Here is a 21,856-nt window from a genome sequence, read left to right as displayed (position 1 = left end):
ATTTCACACTGACTCAACAATCCTCCCACATGTACTGTACACTGTCTCTTATAAAGTGCAGGAGTCTGATTTGGAAATTTTACTTCTCAATAGTACTTATATATTAAGGATCAATGGATTGGGACATATGTCTAAGAATAAGGCTCATTTAATTCTGTGGGACTTATGATGATGTGGATAGAATTATGCCATTAGTTGTGCAAGTAAGCAATATGTGAGATTTTAGCTTGTTATCACAGTATGAAGGTTGTCTGAACATGTTATTATTGTAAAAAATTTTTTACACTACAGGTAGTCCTCAATTTAAAAGAGTTCATTTAGTGACCATTCAAAGTTACAATGGCACTGAAAAAGTGACATGACCATTTTTCACAGTTTGCAGTTTTCCCATTATCTTATGATCAAAATTCAAATGCTTGGCAACTGATTCATATTTATGACCATTGCTGTATCCTGGGACCATGTGATCACCTTTTGCGACTTTCTGACAAGCAAATTCAATGGGGAAGCTTAACAACCAGGTTACTAACTTATTCACTTAATAAACAAGTTACTAACTTATTAACTGTGGTGATTCACTTAACTGTGGCCAGAAATGTCATAAAATGGGGGCAAAACTCACTTAACAAATTATCACTTAACAACATAAATTTTAGGCTCAGTTGTGGTCATAAATTGAGGACTACCTGTATTAAATGTGTAAGCATGTTGAAGCTTAATGTCTATTCATCCATTTTCCATCAGTCTTTCAGCAGCAATCCTTTATCTTTGCACATTGTCAACATTGAGCCAAGTTGCTGTTTTTATACTTTGAGGCTCTCTCAGATTTTAACTCATCTTTCAACATATTCTTAAGATCTAGGGTGGAGCAGCTTATGGAATTCTTTCCCTCTTATCAGCAATGACTATAGGAAGTATCTATGTTTTGTTCGGTGCACCGAAGTAATATTTATTAGTCGCATTTCTATGCCGCCCAACTCCCTAGGGACTCTGCTGACTCTGTGTGTGTTTTCGCTTTCCACTTGTGTTATATCTACAGGTGTTTATGAGCAGACTGTATATGCTCTGCAGCATGTAACCAGGAGGTGAATGGTGGTGATGGTAGAATGGAAGAATCCAACTCTCTCCCACAGTTATTATGTTGAGAGTTTTCTCTATGGCTCATTTTTAATTTGATCTTTCTTTGGTTGGTTCTTCATATATTCCAAAGTTGGCTCATTTCTCCTTGTTTTCAGAGATTATCCTGCTGGCTGATTGAGAGATGGAATCCCAGAGTTCCTGAGGCACTTTATATAGTTTCTTTCCAATGTTCCTTTTGATTAAGTCAGTGTTTCTCAACCTCAGCAACTTTAAGATGCATGGACTTCAGTTCCCAGAGTTCCTCAGCCAATGCTGTGCTCGAGGGAGAATTCTGGAAGTTAAAGACCTTACATGTTAAAGTTAATGGGTTGACAAAGACTGGGTTTCAAAAATATTAAAAAAATGCTTTCATCCTGAAATATCCTTGGTTTTTTAAAGCGACAATCATGGAATCCATATGATTCAACTATATGAATAGCAGCAATATTCATAATGGCTATTTTATACAATAGATTTTATTGCATTTTATATTCTTATGGTACAATGCTAACAGATTTATGTAATATAACAGGACCAATTACCGAGGAATTATATAGGCATAATATCTAAAAAAGTGAGCTATTGAGTTATACATCTTTCACTCAGGACATTGGGAGATGCTATGAATGTTAGCATCTGAACCTTTTGGATAAAAAATATGGGAAATGTTTTGGAAAAAATTTGACTCTGCTGACATATCATAACCTCCACCCCCAAATAAAATAGAAACAATTCTCTATTTAATCTCCATTTAGGCCACCCTGAACAGCAGCACACAGTGGCAGCACAGAGGCTGAGGCTGAGGCTGAGCCTGAAGTAGGGGCTCAGGCCACAATTTCAGCTCTAGAGCCACAGCTGTCATTCAAAAAGACCACCAAGTGCCACTCCTCAAGGCATACAAATCTTGGGTAATGGTACTATTGCCCCCCCACCTCACCCCATGGCACAGTGCTCCCCAGGATTTGCATGCCACTTATCTTCAGGTAATGTTTTCTTTCCTTTTTTTTTTTTTTTACACAAACATACATACAACATACAATGTATTTTTTCTGAACAGAGTATTTGGCCAGTTCACAAATTTAAACAGTTTTTAGTCATTTCAACTAAATTTACAATTTCTATATTTCCTTTTTGCCATGATATTTTTTATCTTCTATTTTTTTAAAACCAATATTACCTTTCATCCTCACCTCTGATCTTAACCAAATTCAATTTTTCCCTTCTGTTTTATGTTGTACCCCTCAAAGTTAAGATCTCACCTAATATGATTCCTAGTATTTCCTTATATTCCTTTATTATAATTACTAATATTTCTTGTTGTCATCTATTTCTATATCCATCATCTTAGTACAAATTAATTAATTATGTGGTGTTACAATCATTCATTTCTTATAAGAATAATAAACCCAATTGTTTTATAACATACATTTCCTTAAGTAATACAATCCAACATTTTGGTATAAATCAGTTAGTTATATAGCTATCTTTTTCCTTTATATAATAATCATAAACCAAATAACTTTCCCCATATATTTCTTTATATAAGTTCCAAAAATGGAAAAGAGCTGATGTAATTCTCATCTTCAAAGAGCGGCAGGCGTGCAAATGGACCTGCGTCTGTGGCCTTGCCTCTCAGAATCATCTCTTCTACTCCCCTCACTGGTCTGCCAGCCCAGAAAGTTTGGGGGCCACTAGAATAGGTGGTACCTGGCACAATATTTATTTATTTATTTATTTATTTATTTATTTATTTATTCATTCATTCATTCATTCATTCATTCATTCATTCATTTATTTATTTATTTATTTATTTATGTAATTTATATGCCGCACTTCTCCCGAAGGACTCAGGGCGGCTTACAAGAAGGAACAAAAAAATTACATAAACATTAAAGTCAATTTAAAATTAGTTAAAATTAATTAAAAATTTAATTAAAATTATTAAAAATCATCCCTACGGATTCAGCCCATTTGGTGAAAAAGCCATGTCTTCAATTTGCGGCGGAAGGAGAGGAGGTCAGGGGTTATCCTGAGGCCGGTGGGCAGCAGCCCATTCCAGAGGGTCGGCGCTCCCACAGAGAACGCTCTCCCCCTGGGGACCACCAGCCGACATTGTCTGGCTGACGGCACCCTGAGGAGGCCCGCTCTGTGTGAGCACACCGGACGATGGGAGGATGGCAGGAGATGATCCTGCAGGTACCCCGGGTCTAAGCCATGTATACTAAGCAATAGTATAACTGCAATCTTGGTGTTCTAATGGACAATCACTTAAATATGAACCAGCAGTGTTCTGCAGCTACCAGAAAAAAACCAATGCAGTTCTAGTTTGCATTAACAGAGGGATAGAATTAAAATTGCATGAAGTGTTAAAACCATTTTATAATGGTAAGACCACACTTGGAATATTGCATCTAGTTTTGGTCACCAGAATATAAAAAAGATGTTAAGACTCTAGAAAGAGTGCAGAGAAAAACAATAAAGATGATTAGGGGACTGGCAGCTAAAACATACAAAGAATGGTTGCAGGAATTGGGTATGACTAATTTAATGAAAGGGAAAACTGGGAGTGATAGCAGTGTTCCAGTATCTAAGTGGCTGCCACAAAGAAGTGGGGTTCAACCTATTCTCCAAAGCACCTGAAAGCAAGACAAAAAGCAATGGATGGAAACTCATCAAAAAAAGAATCAACCTAGAACTAAGGAGAAAATTCTTGGCATTTAGAACAATCAATCAGTAGAATGGCTTACTTCCAGAAATTGTGAAGTGTTCCAACACTAGAGTTTTTAAGAAATTGGGCAACCTTTTGTTTGAAATGGTATTGAGTTTCCTGCTTGAGAAGCGGGTTGAATTAAAAGATCTCCATGGTTGCTTCCAACTCTGTTATTCTATTTTAAAAAATCAAAGTAGTACAGAAGTCCCAAAGGTGCTTTTTTCAGGAGGCAACTGGATTTTGTTTTTTCTTTGAGGACATTTTGCTTCTCATCCAAGAAGCTTCTACAGCTCTGACAGGATAGTGGGGAGTGGAAGGATTTCTGAAGTATTGCTATTTATCCAAAGTAATATGTGTGAAAACACTCTGGGATGTTATATGTTCATGCTTTACAAGTCTGGATATTAGTTATAAACTTTGTAAACTATCAAATTGGAAGATAGTAATCTTTTTGTATGAGCTCGCAAAAATAAATTTGTTTGATATTATAGAAATTTTGAGCAATCAAAGCTGTGCATAAAATCAACCTCTCTCTCAGCAAAGGGTGAGAAACCTGTTGCAGACATCATTTGCAAGCTGAAACTTGCAAATTGGGGACAAAAGTCTTCGATATCACATTACAAATGCTGGGGTGTTATTTTGATTTGCCTATAGGCTTAACAAACTGTAATATACTAAGTTTAATTCATTTATTTGTAAGAATGAAAAGTTGAGACAACTGACGATTCGTTTTTCAAAAATATTTTTAAAGCTAAGCCAGACAATTATATTACTATACTGTATCAGGAAGCCGGCAGAAGGGGGCGGGGGATGAAACTCTGGCAACCCGAAGATGCGAAGACATAATCAGCGGGAGCAGGTAGCAGAGCATTCTGACGACTATCTATCCTCCCGACTAGCGGCGGCCAATGCCTGGTTCGACCTGCGGGCACTTGCTCAGTCTGTTCGCACCGTCCAGCAGGGGCCGCCCTGGAACAGACGGCGGACGGCAACGCCGGCAGCGGCGAAGGGCGGTAAGTGGCAGTGGGCGGTGGACGGAGACTTAGCGAGGGAGGCGTTTCATTGCCGCAGTCCTGGACGAAAGAAAAAACGCTCTTCTTGAAGCGATCAGAGGAAGTGCTCACAATTCGGGTGGTAGGATTTTTGCCCGCCTCTCTCAAAACCGCGCAAGAAAGCGACTCGGAAGCCAGCAAGGCCGCCTTGCAGTTCCAGGACTTCAACTCCAGCCGGTGAATTGGCACCATCATGTCTCCTGAAGGTGGCAGGGCACCCTCCCTGCTTTGCCTGATTGTCGTAGCGGCCGGTAAGGAAGCGGGAAGTGCAGTTTGTTAAAAGAAAAGTTTACCACCGAAGCTGCTCGCCCGCAGAGCCTTGTATTTAACCAATAGCAAGTGGCCTGTATTCGCACTATTCGCTTATGCTTAACTTATTCGTTGCTTTGCTTCAACCAGTTTAATGTATTTTCACAACCCGGCGACGAGCCATAAATTAACCGGCTGGATTAGTTAGTGTATAACAGCTGTGCTTAATTTGTTAATTTGTGGTTCAGACCGTCATGTAAACGCAGCTAGGGTGTCAGTGTTAAATTGCAGCCTATTGGTAAGATCAGAGGCACCAATTCAGGCCAGGTCGGGATATAAATAGAGTTGATCAAAAGCTGGACGTGAGTCAGCAGTTCGATGCAGGCGAAAAAAAAAAGAAAAGCTAATACTTGGTTTGAATTAAGACGATCTTATTCTCGAAGTCATTTGAAATAATAGCTCCTACCGCACCGAGTGGGTGCATCGCAGTGAGAGAAGGTTGTACAAATAAGTAAAAAGAGTTCAGAAGAAAGTGTGAAGATGATCAGCCCCTAGATCAAAGCCTGTAAGGTGGAACTGAAATGGGCACGATCTGAGGAGAGAGGAAGTAGAAAGATGAGGCTGGATGGCAGATACTCTGCCAATATCCGAAGCCCCTTGAGCAGGTTCGGGCAAAAGAAGGCAAGGTTGTTAGAGCGCTGGGGGTGGGGGGTGGCGGTGTCACTAAAGCGGTAGCAACTGTTCAACGAAGCCGCCACTGGAGATGGATCTCTCTGCCCCCCCCCTTCCCCCTTTCTCGATAAAACAGCCATCTGTTGGACAAGTTGTATTTCTGGAATTCTTACATTAAAAGAGTACTGTAGCCTTGATGGCCTCAAAAATTCTCATCCATTCTCTGACAACATAACTTAAATGGTTTTTTTGAAGCTGCTAGCCAGCATGGGTCATCTGAAGATCCTTTCAGTTGATTTGTTGTGTAAAAAAAGAAAAAGAAAGTACTCCCCCCCTCTTTTCATTTTAAAGCCTACAAATTACAGATTTTTCAAGTGCACTGTTTGAGATCTGTCCTTCAAAATGAGTTATGGTCCTAAGTATCAGAGATAGTGGTATGAGGCATTGAAATAGTTGGCTAGAAATGCCAAGCAAATAGAATATGCTTTCCTAATGGAAATGCTAGAACTGAAAAGATAATGTCAAAAGAATATGCTACTTCAAGTTCTCTTAAAAAGAGAGTGTGTGATGGGAGGGAGGGGGCAGAGCATTGTGGGCAAAGCTCTTCAAAGAAACAACACGGGGAAATCAGAAGGTGGAAGAGATAACGTTGGAGAAACCAAAACTTAAAACATTCCAAACTACTTTCATAATGAGAAAGGCAAGTAGTGTAGTAAAGAGCAGGAGATCTTGATGATGGCTTGAAGAATAAGTACAAGGATTCGATTTGGTCTCCATTTAAGTTAAATTGTTGCTGAGAATTGGCTCTGTCTAATATATTTGGCTTTGTCAAATAGGTGTGTTATTGCAGGCATATATTTTAATCTATTCTTTATAAATCCAAATTAGTTTGCAGCAATTTAGAAGTTTTATATCATAATAAAACAATGCATTTTAGCAATCATCATATGTATAGTCCAACATTGTAGTTGTAAAAAATATTGTGTAAACTTCTGAATATGTTTGTGAAAATGTACTGATGAGTCCATTTTACTGTGGTATAGCAGTTCTGTTACTTATATTTCCATTAGCATTTTCTGCAATAAATACACACTGATGTGTACATACAGCTAGTTCTCAACTGGGACCGGAACTTCTGTTGCTAAGGAAATGATCATTAACGGAATCAGATCTAATTTTACAGCTTTTTTTTTCTAGGGTTGCTAAGCAAATCACATGGTTGTTAAGTGAATTTGGCTTCCCCGTTGATTTGCTTGTTGGAAGCCCCTTGGGAAGGTCACAAAGAACAATCACATGCCTGCGAGGCACTGCAGCCCATCACAAATACATGCTAGTTGACAAGTGCCTGAATTTTGATTATATGACTATAGGGAACTGCAGTGGATTTTAAGACACTCTGATGGTCATAAAGGCAAGGATTGGTTGTAAGTCACTTTTTTCATCACTATAATAACTGCAAACAGTTGTTAAATGAATGGTTCTAAGTAGACAACTACCTGCATATGAAACACTCCTTTCTTCTACTTGCCACATTCCACATATATTCCTACAATTTGGAGAATTGAAGAGCAAGATAACTAGAGAAAGCTGTTTCAGTGGCTAATGAGCAACTAGTCAGGTTGACATGCGTGGAATTGTACATATCAGAAGTAGAAAAGGTCTCCCCATCCAATAGCTACCAAGTGTGCCTGGAGAGATCACATCTATGATGGCACAGCGTTGTTTTGGGTGAGCATTAATCACCTATGTAATTGCTTAAGGTTTTTTTAATTGGGTTGAAGATGTACTAGGGACATGAGTCTCTAGATTTAGGCAACCATCAGTCTTCACCACTTGATTGTGCTTGAACAACATAGCCTACCTTTCCTTGCTTTTTAGTGGATTTGCATAATTTGAGTTTTGTTTATCATGAACAAGCAAAGGAGCTGTCCTTTATTTTTTTAAAGTGTTTTTTTAAAGGCAAATAACAATTAAGAATTCCAAAGTGTTCAGTTACTTTTGCTATCTCATACTGTTAATAAACAGTAATGAAGTGGGGAAGAGAACTACAAGAAACATAAAGAAAGTACATAAGGTTTTCATTTGGAGATTCCAATTGGTTGTTAAGCAAAGCAAGCACTAAGTAAAACTGCAACCATGCTTATGATCTTATTTCAGCTTTCCTTCACTTTTATAGACATACTAAAGTTGTAAATGTGACTATTGGCTGTAAAGTTACTTTTTCATCGTCATTGTAACGGCCAACAATTGCTAATCAAGGCAGTTGTAAAATGAGGTTTATATAACCTGTGTATGGAAATTACCCAGAATGAACCCCCATAATTGATGTGACTTTGACATGGAAACAGAAATTTCCTCAGATGCTTGAGCATTGCCAGTGGAATCATTCTTTTATTGGATGTTTCATACAATTAACAGTCAATATACAAAATGATTGCTATTAGTGTCACCGTAATGGATTAAAGCACCTAATATTATGAAAGTGTTTCCTTTCCCCTCAAGAATTCATGGATTGTCAATGTGCCTTACTTAAAATATCCAGTAAATATTTGAAAATTGCTAATATTATAGCAGTGAATCAAAATATTCATCTGAGTACTAAAAGGATTATTAGTTTTCTTGAAGCCAAGAATTGACATTATTTAATTCATGGCAGGTGCTTGTGTAGCATGTACCCTGTTTCCCTCAAAATAAGACATCCTCTGATAATAAGCCCAATCGAGCTTTTGAGTGCATGGCAATAAGATCAAGTGCTTATTTCAGGGTTCAAAAAAATATAAGACAGGGACTTATTTTCAGGGAAACACGGTACTATGCATGGCATGCCTATAATTCTCTAACCTTTTAGTCAGTTGACCTATTATAGGGCTGTAAAACTCACAGACAGTGGGCCAGATGCATGACGTGCTGGCGAAGCTCACACCCAATTTAGTGAAGGGGGGAAAAGTCCCAATACATCATGTGACGCTGCTGTGACGACGTGAGTTTGACACCCCTGACCTATTCTATAACGTCATTATCGGATGTTCAGTTTATTTTAATAAAATTGTTAGGGGGCTTGCAGATTTTTATTAGAGCAACAGTTCAAGGAAATTATTTGTTTTAATAATTGTTTTCCTCTCTATATTTTCCTGGTTTCAATTGTCCTAATTGTGAGCTTAGTTAGCGTATTGGGTTAGTTAGTTTTTGGGGTTGTTGTTGGTTTTTTTGCTATATTATGCCAATGTTGTTTTATTACCTAGGATTTATTTTGTATTTATTTATTTATATTTGAATTTATATACTGCCCTTCTCCCGCTAGGGACTCAGGGTGGTGAACAGCCGAAATTAAAATACATACAATATAAAAGTTAAGATAGCTAAAATAAATTAAATCAATCGGCCCCCAATTTAAAACCCCAAAGCTATACAATTAAAAACTAACCCATAAAAAACCTAATTAGGCTAGGCCAGCTTGCTGAAATAAAAATGTCTTCAGGGCCTTACGGAAAGTGCGGAGATACGGAATCAGTCGTATTCCGGGAGGAAGCTCATTCCAGAGGGCGGGTGCCCCCACAGAGTATTCCACCCTGTAAGGGAAAGATGGAGAGAAGAACCATTTTGCCATTAAGATGATTGTTGCCTCAGATGACAGTTGGCAAGAAACTGTTGCATTAGAAAGCTGGGCACATGTATCCTGCCCTGCTGCCTTTCCATCTGTTTGCTTAGCTGGCTTTTACAGATGGATTCAAAAGGGCTTTTTCTGTGCTTCAGACTCAGTCCAGGATTAGGAGAAAGGCAGGGGTGAGTTTCACAACCCGTTGCTACTGGTTTGCTCATGGGCGCGCACGACACTTCTACACATGCACAGAAGCATCCAGGCGGGTAGGCAGAGCCTGCCGCCGCCGCTACCAGTTTGCCTGATCCGGTGCAAACCAGTAGCAACCACCACTGGAGAAAGGAAAGGACACCAAGGTTAAGCATCCATTCCCCTTTTTCATCCTTGCTGCTTCCAAAACAGAGATCTTTTCAATACCTTAGCGTTGAAATAAGATTAGAAAATATAACTGAAAACTTTACACCAAATATGATTTTGCATTAAACAAAGAAAAGCTAGGCAAGATAGAACTAACTGAAAAATAAACTTCAAATGGTCAGAAGCAGAAGAATAATGTATTGATTTATGAACGGTGAACTAACCAAAGCAGTCTGTGATTGGGCTCCATTAATGATGTTTATTGAAATCTTTAGGACAGATATCTAATCTACTTGTACATCTCCAAATCACAAGTTTAGCAATTTTTCACAGCAGTTTCCCACCATGACAGTATCCTTCCAGTATTTATGCTAAAATTTATAAAGATGTTATGGTTGCCTGGGAACAGAAACACTTTTTTGCTTGTTGCCATAATTTGGGGTAATTGGTCCTTTCCTGTGTTATGACAATATTGCTGTTTTGTATATAAAGCAGCCTTGGTACACAAGACTGTCAGGAAGGCTTGAGCCAAGGCATATTTGGTGAAAAGAGGGTAACAGTTCTTGAAGGCCCCCAGAATTATACATGCTTGCTTAAGGCTGGTTCCTTTCTCTCCAGTGTGCTATATAAGGTAACAGACTAACAAGGACAGTTAGTTATACTTCTCAAATAATCTGCTCTTGTCACTCAGTTCTTATCTTGCATACATTTGGATTCAACATAGGAATGGCATAGGAGTTTAATCTAGCAACTCCTGTGTTTTATTGCCTCTTGCCAAAGAGTGTTTATATCTGTACTGAGATAAGTATGTGTGTCCATCTGCCAACTGAATGTTACAACAATTCTGAGTATTATAATAATACTGAGTATTATAATACAGGGTGGTTGCTGTGGAGAAAATAAGAAATAAGAAAATAAGGAGTTGTTTATAAAAAGATGGAATATAATTTAAATAAATAATAAGACAGAACAGGCTGCACACTAAAGAGATATTATAGCAATAGCACTTAGACTTATATAGCACTTCATAGTGCTTTACAGCCCTCTCTAAGTGGTTTACAGAGTCACCATATTTCCCCCAACAATATGGATCCCCATTTTACCAATCTCAGAAGGATGAAGGATGAGTAAACCGTGAGCTGGTAAGAATCGAACTCCTGGAGTGAGCAGTGAGTTAACCTGCAGCACTGCATTCTAACCATTGCGCCACTATGGCTTTCATTATGAATGCAGTTTCCATAATTCTGAGTCATTTAATGCCCCAATGCAACTGCAAAATATTAGGTAAAGGAAGGTTGCATTTCCAGTAATTTTGAAGCAATTGGAAATATGGGATGGGGTTTCAAACAAATCAAAAATTAATAGACGTTTGCTTTTTCAGATATGCAGTTCATGGAAGTTTAAACAACAATTTATCTTTATGTTTCTTTTATATTTTATTGTCATTATTAGAAGAGCCCTTAGAAGCAGGGAAAAGCCTTGCATCTTAGAGTTGTATAATTTGTCTTCTGTATAGGAAGTATAATGATCTAACATAAAAGTTTCTGTACAATATTTTCTCTTGGGAGGGAAACAAAAACTCCTAGGGGAGAAAACATGAACCGTTCTGCCTTTAAAAATGGAACTATTGGGACTATTGCCTTAAATTCATTTGTTCCAGGCTTCAAAAGATTCTTAAAGTGATGCTTTGGTTTTTGTTCTGAATCTTGTTTCAGCTCAGATACAGCGCTTAGTATAAAATGCAGCAGTTTAATTTTTGCTGGCTAACTTTGTAATCTGCTCTGTCTGGGTTGTTCATCCAATAGGTTTGCTAAATGTTTATGATCAAGATTCATCAGGGAGGAAATAGGTTTCTCCTTAAGGAAATTTGTCTTGTTTAAATCTCTTAATGTGTCCCATTTAAAAAAGAAATAGGAAACATTCCTTTGGGTAAGTGGCCATGTTAGTGGACAATCAGTTTATTCATTGCTTGCAGTAGCCCTTGACTTACAACCAGTTATTTAACTATTGGGCAAAATTGTGATGAACTTTTTAAAAGCTTGTGACCCATCCTCACAACTGTCATTCCCCATCCTGTGGTCATGTTATTGTATTTCAGGTGTTTCACAAGTGGCTCACAACTGATTGCAGCATCCTTTGGTCATGTGACCATGATTTGCTTTTTTTTTTTTTTTTTTTTTGCCAATTTCCAGCAAAAAAATTCCATTCAAAAGAATAGATTTGCTTAATGGCCTTGTAATTCACTTTACAACTAACTGCAGTAATTTGTTTTACAAAGCGCAAAACCAAAAATGGTTCTTGAATCTGGCCACATGATACTTTGACTTATAGCCAAATTTTCTGGCTCCATTATGGTTATAAGTCAAAAATCACATATTTGCTCCTTTCTTACTGTTACTAAATTATAACTGTCACTTCTTTGGGGCTTGGATTTGATTTTTAATAAAGTAGATAAAAGTAGATAAAATAATTTTCCTAAATGATTTAAGGAAGCTAACTCTGGTCACATATAATCAGTCCACTTACATTTCTCATTTAGCTGAAAAGGGAAAAATAGTTAACAAATCCATGATTACTGTTATATTTTAAATATAGAACCATTTTCTAGAATTTCAGTTTTCAAGGCTATTTTACAAAATCTCAAATAAAATATAGTTAAACAAAAAATAGAATCAACCTCAATGATTTCATTCTGGCATTAATCTCTTATACTTTTAAACTGATTGTCAATGTAATTTCTTGCAATAATGGAGTTTTGCAAAAACAGTCTGTAGCAAAAATGAACATAGAAATCAGAGCTGTGTGTGCTACATGTCACACATAAAAGACAATGTGACTTCAGTCATATAATTGCAACCATCCTCTTGAATTTTTTGACAGACTCCAAAGATGCCCCTGATTGTAATAATTATAAGTTTATAAACCTCAATTCCTAGGCAAATAGTATGTGATTATTGAATATATTAGAAAACTGAATAGAACTGTGTGGGCTGATTTATTAACCATCAGCTCATGTTCAGTTACTCCAAATTATATTAATATCCCAGGTCTTTTATTGCTTTCCTACATGCTGCATTTGTCAGTCATCAATGTATCTCTTAATACAATTGAATTGATAATGGGGGGAAGTTTTGGCAATACCTGTAAATATGAATCCAGAATATTGTTTCTTGCTAGACTGAATAAAAGGCATTCAGACTTAATTTTATACAAGGGTTTGGGCTGTAGATTATTGTTTCTCTTCTAGGGATGTATAGTTTCATTTCTTATCCAGTAACAGACATTTCCTGTCTTGGGTATGTTTCTGTCCTATGCCCTTCAGTCCTCGCTGTAATGAACTCTCTCTTTCAGCAGATCTGCCCCACCCAACCAGGCAATGGAAAGTGATGCAGCAATTACTTCTTTTAGCTTGCATTATGTTAATACCTTCCTCCCCAGGCCATATGACCAAAGTCCAAAGAAAGAAAATGTCTTCTCCTGTGCTAATTGGGAATTCCGGGAGATCTTTATTATTTATTTTGGTAGTTAATTTGGAGAAGTCTAGACATTTTGACCCATGCTACTGGATTATAGTTTCAACAAACACAAATAGGTATTGGGGGGGGGGGAAGTATTTGCAAAGCAAAAATAAACATTTTTTTAGATTTGTTTATCAAATGTTACTATTTTTATAAATAACTCAAGGTGACATGCATACCTAATATTTGTTCTTCCTCCTATTTTCCCCACAACAACAACCCTGTGAGGTGAACTGGGCTGAGAAAGAAAGTGACTGGCTCAACCGGTTTGCATGCCTAGGGCAAGGCTAAACTTGCAATCTACTGGCTTCTAGCCTGATGCCTTCACCAATAGACCAAAGTGGCTCTTAAAAAAAAATTCAGAATATTGTAACACAATAAAACAATCAAAAACTAACTTGGTTGCTATTCACAGTCATAACAGGAACTGAAGGACTCTCAAAATAAAATAGTCTTCAGAGACTTGGAATGAAAAGAGAGTTAAGGTCAAATGTAACTTGGTTGGGTGGATTTCAAAATACAGATGCTGTTAGAGAAAAGGCCTAATGCAGTGGTGAAATCCATTTTTTTTAAACTACTGGTTCTGTGGGCGTGGCTTGGTGGGTGTGGGGTAGCTTGGTGGGCATGGCAGAGAAAGATATTACAAAATCTCCATTCCCACCCCACTTCAGAGGAAGGATACTGCAGAATCCCCATTTCCTCCTCACCCCTGGGAGAAGGATATTGCAAAATCTCCATTCCCACTCCACTGTGGGGCCAGCCAGAGGTGGTGTTTGCCAGTTCTCCAAAGTACTCAAAATTTCCGCTACCAGTTCTCCAGAACCTGTCAGAACCTGCTGGATTTTACCCCTGGTTTAATGCATAATCTTGTATCTTGTACCTCAGTGGTACAAGATACTGTTGTACAGTACAAGATACTAGCACATCAGGCTGGATGGGCAGAATCATAGCTGACAGGGTACATCTTGTTGACAAGTACATTTTAAATAATATTTAGAGTTTTTAACAATCCACACAGCAACGGGTCAAGTATGGGTGGGTTTTTTTTAAAAAAAGATTAGGCTTCAGAGAGGCAGGATGAACCAAATAAGCCCATTCAAGGAACAGAAAAATACAAGCATTGAAAGAAAACATGCCTTGAACTTTGCTTATGAAACACTCCCTCCTCTTTACATGCTGCCGTCACAGCCATTTTCAAGGTATATGCATTATTTGAGGAGAAGAGTTATCTCATGTAAAACTTAAAGTCTGCTGTGCTTTGTGAGTTAAGTCTCAGCTTATTACATAATTCCTTCTAGATCTTTGATAAGTGATGTAGTAAAACACTCCTATTTGATAGTCACAAGTCATGCAATATAAGGAAGTAATAAGTAGTCAGAAAGGAACAATAGATCACTAGACTTTTTTTTCCTGCTATCTATGGACTAGTAAATTTAGACAGCTTTTCTGTGAAATGGCATATTTAAAAAAACAAATGAAGCTGATAAAGAGTTTTGCCAGTTTTCTCTTTTGAGACAGGGAGCAAAGTAATCCTGTTGTTGTTTTCAGGATTCTATTGGTGGGTATCCCAAACCAAAAGGTATCAAAGTTGAGGGGAAATCAACAAAGAAGGACTGAGATAGAAGGTTTCTCCATGGAAACCACTCCTGAAAGAACCACAGAGGAAAGAAAAGCAGTTTGGGCTTGTTTTTCAGACACAAATAGGAGAGGCAGAAAAACTGGGAATTCACCTGTCAAGAGCTATGGTAACTTCCATCCAGGCAGAACATATAACCAGAAGAGTCAAGCTGGAGAATGGATTGAAACTTTGGAGCCTTTCTTATGCCAGCTGCATTTCCAGCTCATTTGAGATGGGAGACAAATAATTTAAGTCCATTATGCTGTAGAGCCCTTAGATGTGTGAACCAAGTCATATGATTTTTGGCAAGTATCGTAAATGGAATTTTACTTTTTCAGTCACAAAGGTATTAAATTGATCCCTCCCATTTTGGAAGTATACAAAGGAAAGTTTTATCTTTTGTTTTTCATGTTTGAGCGTTGGCTAAGAGAGCACTGCTGATAAAACCCAATGTATCAAACCCAATGACAGGCCTTATAATTAAATAGCTGGTTTTAAAAGATTGCAGTGCCTTTTTAGTTAAAGCTATTTTTTTCTCATTAGCAGATTCTTTTACATTATAAGTTATACATTTATAAGCAATAGTTCATAACCTTTTAAATTTAGGGGCTTTGTTATTCTCTTTATTGTCTAGAGGTAATGTGGAGAGACCAGAGAGATCAAAACTTTCACAATATTTAGCCTAAAATGTCAAATAATGTTGAAAGCTGTACATCAAACTGTACATAAAATGTTCCTTATAGGAACTTATCAACTGACATCAGCTTTGAAAAATTGCTGGACTTTGCAGAAGTGTTAAGAAAATTTGCTAAATCTCCAAGGGCCAAAGTATTTTATAGGCATAGGGATAATATACATGCAGTTCTCTGATTAAGAACATCTGACTTAAGGACAACTACTAGATGCAAAGGGACTGCCTACAGTATTACTAAAAATGATGGGCAGTGTTCTCCTTCAACCTGACAAAGCGCTGAAGCTGTCAGTGCTTTCAGGAATCTCTGAAGCACACATTTTAATACTATCCACCAGTTCTAGTAATAGGCAATCTGTTTTTAAGTACAATTTCCGTCTTAAATACAAATTTGAGTTAAAGACAGAATTCAGGAATGGAGCTCATTCTTAACCTAGGGACTACCGGTAACAGGTGGTATTCAGCCGGTTCAGACCGGTTCGGGAGAACCGGTAGCGGAAATTTTAACTGGTTCGCAAAACTGTCAAATACCACCTCTGGTTGGCCCCGCCCACCTGGTCACTGCTTGCCCCCACTCACCCCATCCTATATATGTTGCCTTCAACACACGGCCCTGCTAATCGCCGTGCCTCGCTCACTCTGCTCACCAAAGGTAAGCATGCCACCCGCTTGCCGTTCGCCTTGGCAAGGTCGGGGAATGCACCATTCCCCGGTTCCAGCCTTGCCCCAGAGCCTCCGCCCGCTCACCATTCATCTTGGCTGGGTCAGGAAATGAACACGCCATTCCCTGGCTCTGGCCTTCCCCTGGGCCTCCACCCACATACTGCTCACTCACCCTCTGTCTCGCTCACTGTTGTCCGTGCCTTGGTGGGGATCCTTGGTGAGGCTGAGCCGACGAGCCTCCAACCACTGGTAGTTTTCGACTGCCTTCCGAGCAGTTCCACTGTGATGCTGTCCCTCTGACACAACAGGCCATTCTCCTGACCGGGTCTGGCCACGAACCAACAGGCAATGGGGTGCACGTGCATGGCTGGCATGAAGAACAGGGCAGCAATGGTGGCGACAGGACTTCTTCAGCCCTCTTTTTCGGCCTCTAGTTTTCTGTAGTTTTCAGCACAAGAAGCCTGCAGCAGCCGCCTCTTTTTCAGTGCAAGAAGCCTCTAGCCACCGCTGCTGGCTCAGTTCCGGCTGGCAAAGAAGCTTCTCACAGCGAAAAAGAGGTGGCGGCTGCAGGCTTCTTGCACCGAAAACTACAGGCCAAAAAAGAAGCCTGAAGTCCTGTCGCCACCGTTGCTGCCCTGTTCTTGCCGGCCTCACACACACACATATTGCCTGCCGATGCACGTGAGCAGCTGCACCCCATTGCCAGACCCGGCCAGGAGAACGGCCTGCTGTGCCAGAGGGACGGCGTGACAGCGGAGCTGCTCGGAAGGCAGCCATACTGCAGTGTCCCTTTAAGGTACTTGGACGTGGTGGGGAGGAGGGGACAGGTTGCCTTTTCTGCCAGTTCTGTGGGCGTGGCTTGGTGGGTCATGTGACTGAGTGGGCATGGCCAACTCGATGCCACTCAAAACAAGGTACCTTCCCATCACCACGCCCACAGAACTGGTAGTAGAAAAAATTGAATCCCACCACTGACCAGTAATTAGGTTATGATAAATACTTTCTAACAAGTGGTTATTTTTAGTTCATTAATGGGATGTCTGTTTTATCCATTAAGGAACCTTTAACTGATGTGATTATGGTTTGTGTATTAGCAATATTTTAATTCTTAGTTTGCGTACAACCTCCAGGCTAAAACATGTTGAAAGAATAGTTCAATCTCAAAAGTGAGAGGAATAGAAATAATCTTGCCTAGCAGAACACAGTAAGCCTGAGTATGGCTCGCCTTTGTGAGGAAACAATTCCAAACTTATTTATTTTTATTTATTTATTTATTATATTTCTATACCGCTTTCTCCCGTAGGACTCAAGGCGGTGTACAGTCAAGAAAAATATAGACACACAAACATCATAAAATTGCTAATTAAAATTGTTACTTAGTTTGGTCAATTAAATAAAACCCAGAATTAGATAACATTTAAAAAATCATTCACATGTTTGTATGTTTAGCCCTGCCTGTTGGAACATCAGGGTCTTGAGGGCACGGCGGAAAGCACGGAGATCAGGGATATTCCGTATCTCTGGGGGCAGTTCATTCCAAAAGGTTGGAGCCCCCACAGAGAAGGCCCTCCCCTTGGGAGTCGCCAGTCGACATAATTTGACTGACGGTACCCTGAGTAGTCCCTCCCTGTGAGAACGAACTGGTCGGTGGGAGGCTATTGGTGGCAAAAGACGGTCTCGTAGGTATCCAGGTCCTAAGCCATGGAGCGCTTTAAAGGTGATAACTAACACCTTGAATCGCACCCGGAAGACCACTGGGAGCCAGTGCAGCTCGCGTAGGAGAGGTGTTACATGGGCGTAACGAGCTGCGCCCATAATCACCCGCACGGCTACGTTCTGGACCAGTTGGAGCCTCCGGGTGCTTTTCAAGGGGAGCCCCATGTAGAGAGCATTACAGTAGCCCATACGGGAGGTAACTAGGGCATGAGTGACCGTGCGCAAGGCGTCCCGATCCAGAAAGGGACGCAACAGGCGGATCAGGCGAACCTGATAAAAGGCAGCCCTGGCCACGGCCGTCAAATGATCTTCTAAAGATAACCGTGAATCCAGGAGGACACCCAAGTTGCGGGCCCTCTCTGTGGGGAGCAAGATCTCATCCCCTATTGTCAGTGATGGTACCAGCTGACTATACCGGGACGCCGGAAGCCACAGCCACTCGGTCTTGGAGGGGTTGAGTCTGAGCTTGTTTCTCCTTAGAGAAACTTAGGGCATTGCTACTGAAAATATCCATTCCTACTTTCCTTTACACGGTTGGGATCAGACGATTCCACCAGGTTCAGAAGTCAGATGAAGAATAACTCCACAGATCCAGATAGATCATCTACTTTAAATGCTTTAAATTTGTTTAAGTCCCAAGCTGTCAAGTTCTTACCCACAAGCATCAATATAAAAACAGCAGATTGGTGCTCTCACATTCTGGATCTTGAATTGCATTCCCACTTAGGCATTCCCAATTCTGCTTCTCCAGTTGTTGCAGTGCCATAACTGCATCTTTGCAGCCCTTGAAAAAGAGTAGATTGGTTATTTATACACTTGCTAGATATTGACCATTCCTTGAGGATGCTTTTGAAGCTGTGGCTGTTCTAGAAATTAGGGCAGCATGAGTTAAGCCAGACAAGAGGCAGCAGTGGCAGCCACAGAATTTGTGGGTCTGGGTTACTTTAAAAAGCTATGCTGCTAAAGAGGCAGTAGTGACAGCAGCAGATAGGTAGATAGGTAGGTAAACTTTATTGCCATATTTGACCACATGTGGCAGGACCAGCTTTTGAAACAGCAGTAGAGAAGATAGTTTAGAATAGATGGCACTGTCATAAGCATAGTATTAAATATAAGAAATGGCTGGAATTAAGGAAGTACACTACGCTGACAAGTAGCCCAATATGTAATCTTGATGTCATTCCATTATTTCCCATTAATGGACGTTTCTTGAGGAATTGTTCAGACCAACATAGATAAAGTACCATTGTGTTTCCTTTGTCTAACATTAGCAGGATAAGGCAAACACTGGGGTAACTTGCTCAACTGACAAAAGCTTATCTCAAAATTAATAGAGAAGCAAGATCTTAACTTTAAATTGTAAATATGCTACACAAAGATCCACCATGGATCTGATATAATTTTTATTTATTTAAGCATGGAAAGTCATGTTTTGGCAAACATACAAAGAAAATGGTTATTTACTGGAACTATGACTAATTAAATCTATGAGTAATTAGATTTTATACACTGGGTATACAACTGTATTATAGTTTTAGAATAAATCTTTCAGCCCAGTTATATGCACTGATCATAGGACAGAATTGCTGTTACTAATTTTATTCAGGCATGTAATAATTTAAGCCATGTGGGGCTACTGTACATAATTCTGTTTAAAGTTTGCAACAGCCTTATTCCAGCAAGAACGAAAAATTATGGGAATTATGCTCCAGCACATCTGAAGAATTGGGAAGCTGGGGATGTGCATTAGAAAATAAGCAAGTGAAAAATAGTGGTCAGATCTGTTCTTTCTCTTCCTCCTCTCTTTTCATAGGATATATAACATTTAACAAGAATTGGAATACAGTAGAAATCATTTCAGAGTTGTTACTTTTCTCTCTTTATTCCCCATACTTCTTTTTCAAAGGAAAATGTATGCTTCACCATGAGATTTTTGGCCAATCAACATAGGAGGACCTTCAGAAGTAGAGGAAGCAAGTTATAAAACGAAGACCTGTTGAAAGCCACTTTGTACTCTCAAACTGTTTTCTCTCTTTTCTGAGTACCTCAATTAATCACACACAGATATAATTTCATTTTATTTCTAATTGTACTTGTACTCGTACTTAAACATCATAGCCCATTCAGCATTCCCCAATCTATTGTCTTCCCCAGATTCCCCAACCAGGAAAATATATGTGTGTTATGAAATGGTGGATGAAATTGCATTGATATTCAGAGCCATTATTCAGAAGGATAAGAGGCTTATTCAGAGGCATTCATCTTTCCGTTTAGGAATAACATAAGATTTCATGGCTTATTTTCTTCCATCCTCAAAAAAGGAGTAGATGATTATTTATTCCGACTTACTAATCAACATGTATTAGCTCATCAAAGTGGCTTCTACATTTAGTCAATCAATTAATTTTTATTGTGGTCACAAACTACAAATAAAAGCATTAAAATAATTGTAATAAAAATAAAAAACAGACAAAGTAATATATTACAATTAGTGGTGGATTATATCAGTGGACAGTTAGAGTGCCTAATTTTGCATACAGTATAAAAAATTGGCCACATTAAAAAAAACTATGGACTGATCTGATAACAGCAGTTAAACATAGAAGAAATCAGTATTTCCTGGATGTATTGTTAGGTGAGGTGTTACAACATGTGTTGGTGAGTCCTTATAGAAGAGACATTATAGTAGGACATGAGCTGTAGTTTCGATAGACCTTTATCTACAGGGGCACAACCTCAGCTCATATGTTATTTTTTTGTTTTGTTTTTTTGCATTGGCCCTGCAAAAGTGCTGTGGGAATACATTGCAGTGCACTAAAATTAATACCCTTCAGATTTTTGAGATATTTATTTAATATAAGTATATCTCACTACTTTAAAAGGTGGAGTTTGACTGCTCAGAAAAACTTTTTTGGGAATGACAGACTGCTGTTGTTGGATTTCTAGATCTTTGGTGTGTTGTTTGAATGCATTAAGTGCACACTCATATCCCATCATTACAAGCACTTCCCTGGAGAAGCTATGATACTAGAGTTTTTGTAAAATGGTCCTAAATATATTGATTTGTAATTATCTTCTATATTAATAATTGTCTCAAACCTGTAGGGGAAAAGAGTAATTTTAACCAATATGTTGAAATGTAAGTTCATGCACCTGTTTCTACTTTAGATAATCCTGCCTCCCTCCTTAGTATTATACAGCATCCTATAGCTGTTGGGTATTTGGATTACACATCTTCCAGAGGAGTAAAAAAGGAGTAAGGTCCCAGTTAAGTATCGAAGAGTAGTTGTGCACAAGCCTTAGCTGAATATAACTTCAGTGCTACTGGAATATATTGTTCTCCTGTAGAAAAATTAAAAGATTGAATTGCTATCGTTGTTTTGGGGGCATTTTGATTAACATAGTTTTGATATGCACTGTGTTTAGTAGAGCTATGGAAAACCACGTTCAGATATTTAAAGGATTTAACTTGCTCAATGTTCTGACCATTTATCTTCTAGGCAAGCAATTTAGGTCTTTTTGCAAAAACATGATCTTAATTTTACTGTAGTTGGTTCCACATTGTGTACCCTCAAAGACGCCTAGAGGGCCAGTCTTTCTGAATCGGACTGGACACTGATAAGATCTCATATTAGGAATTACCTAGCGGTGATAAAAGCAGCGAAATGTAGTAATTTTGCTGCTCTTATTGCGTCATCAGATAACCGCCTGGCTGCCCTGTTTAGGGTGACCCATTTCCTGCTCCACCAGGAAGCGCGGGAGGACCCCTTGGAGGGTAGAGCCAAGGTGTCACCTTCCAAGCTGCCATAAGGAAGGGAGGAGAGGTTTGCCAGTTTGCTTTGAAAGTTGAGTGATAACTATCTTCATTGTTATCTCCAAATAAATGAATTTCC

The 21,856-nt window shown here is 39.0% G+C and overlaps 1 protein-coding gene across 2 annotated transcripts in view; it reads left to right on the top strand.

Annotated features, from left to right (window-relative positions):
* Window positions 1-4,788: 4,788 nt before the first annotated feature.
* Window positions 4,789-21,856, top strand: part of PARM1 (prostate androgen-regulated mucin-like protein 1) — a 52,151-nt gene continuing 35,083 nt past the window's right edge. Inside the window, exon 1 of one of the 2 annotated variants that reach the window (XM_034416101.3) lies at window positions 4,789-5,132. In XM_034416101.3, the coding sequence (XP_034271992.1) occupies window positions 5,075-5,132 (58 nt within the window). In that variant the 5' untranslated portion in view covers window positions 4,789-5,074. The remainder of the gene's footprint in view (window positions 5,133-21,856) is intronic. The other variant, XM_087892248.1, reaches the window with a different exon arrangement.

This window comes from Pantherophis guttatus, chromosome 4, assembly GCF_059756535.1.
Source record: "Pantherophis guttatus breed Tessera chromosome 4, ASM5975653v1, whole genome shotgun sequence".
Classification (NCBI taxonomy): domain Eukaryota; kingdom Metazoa; phylum Chordata; class Lepidosauria; order Squamata; family Colubridae; genus Pantherophis; species Pantherophis guttatus.
The sequence above is the reverse complement of the archived record's forward strand: the minus strand, read 5'-3'. Positions and strand labels throughout refer to the sequence as shown.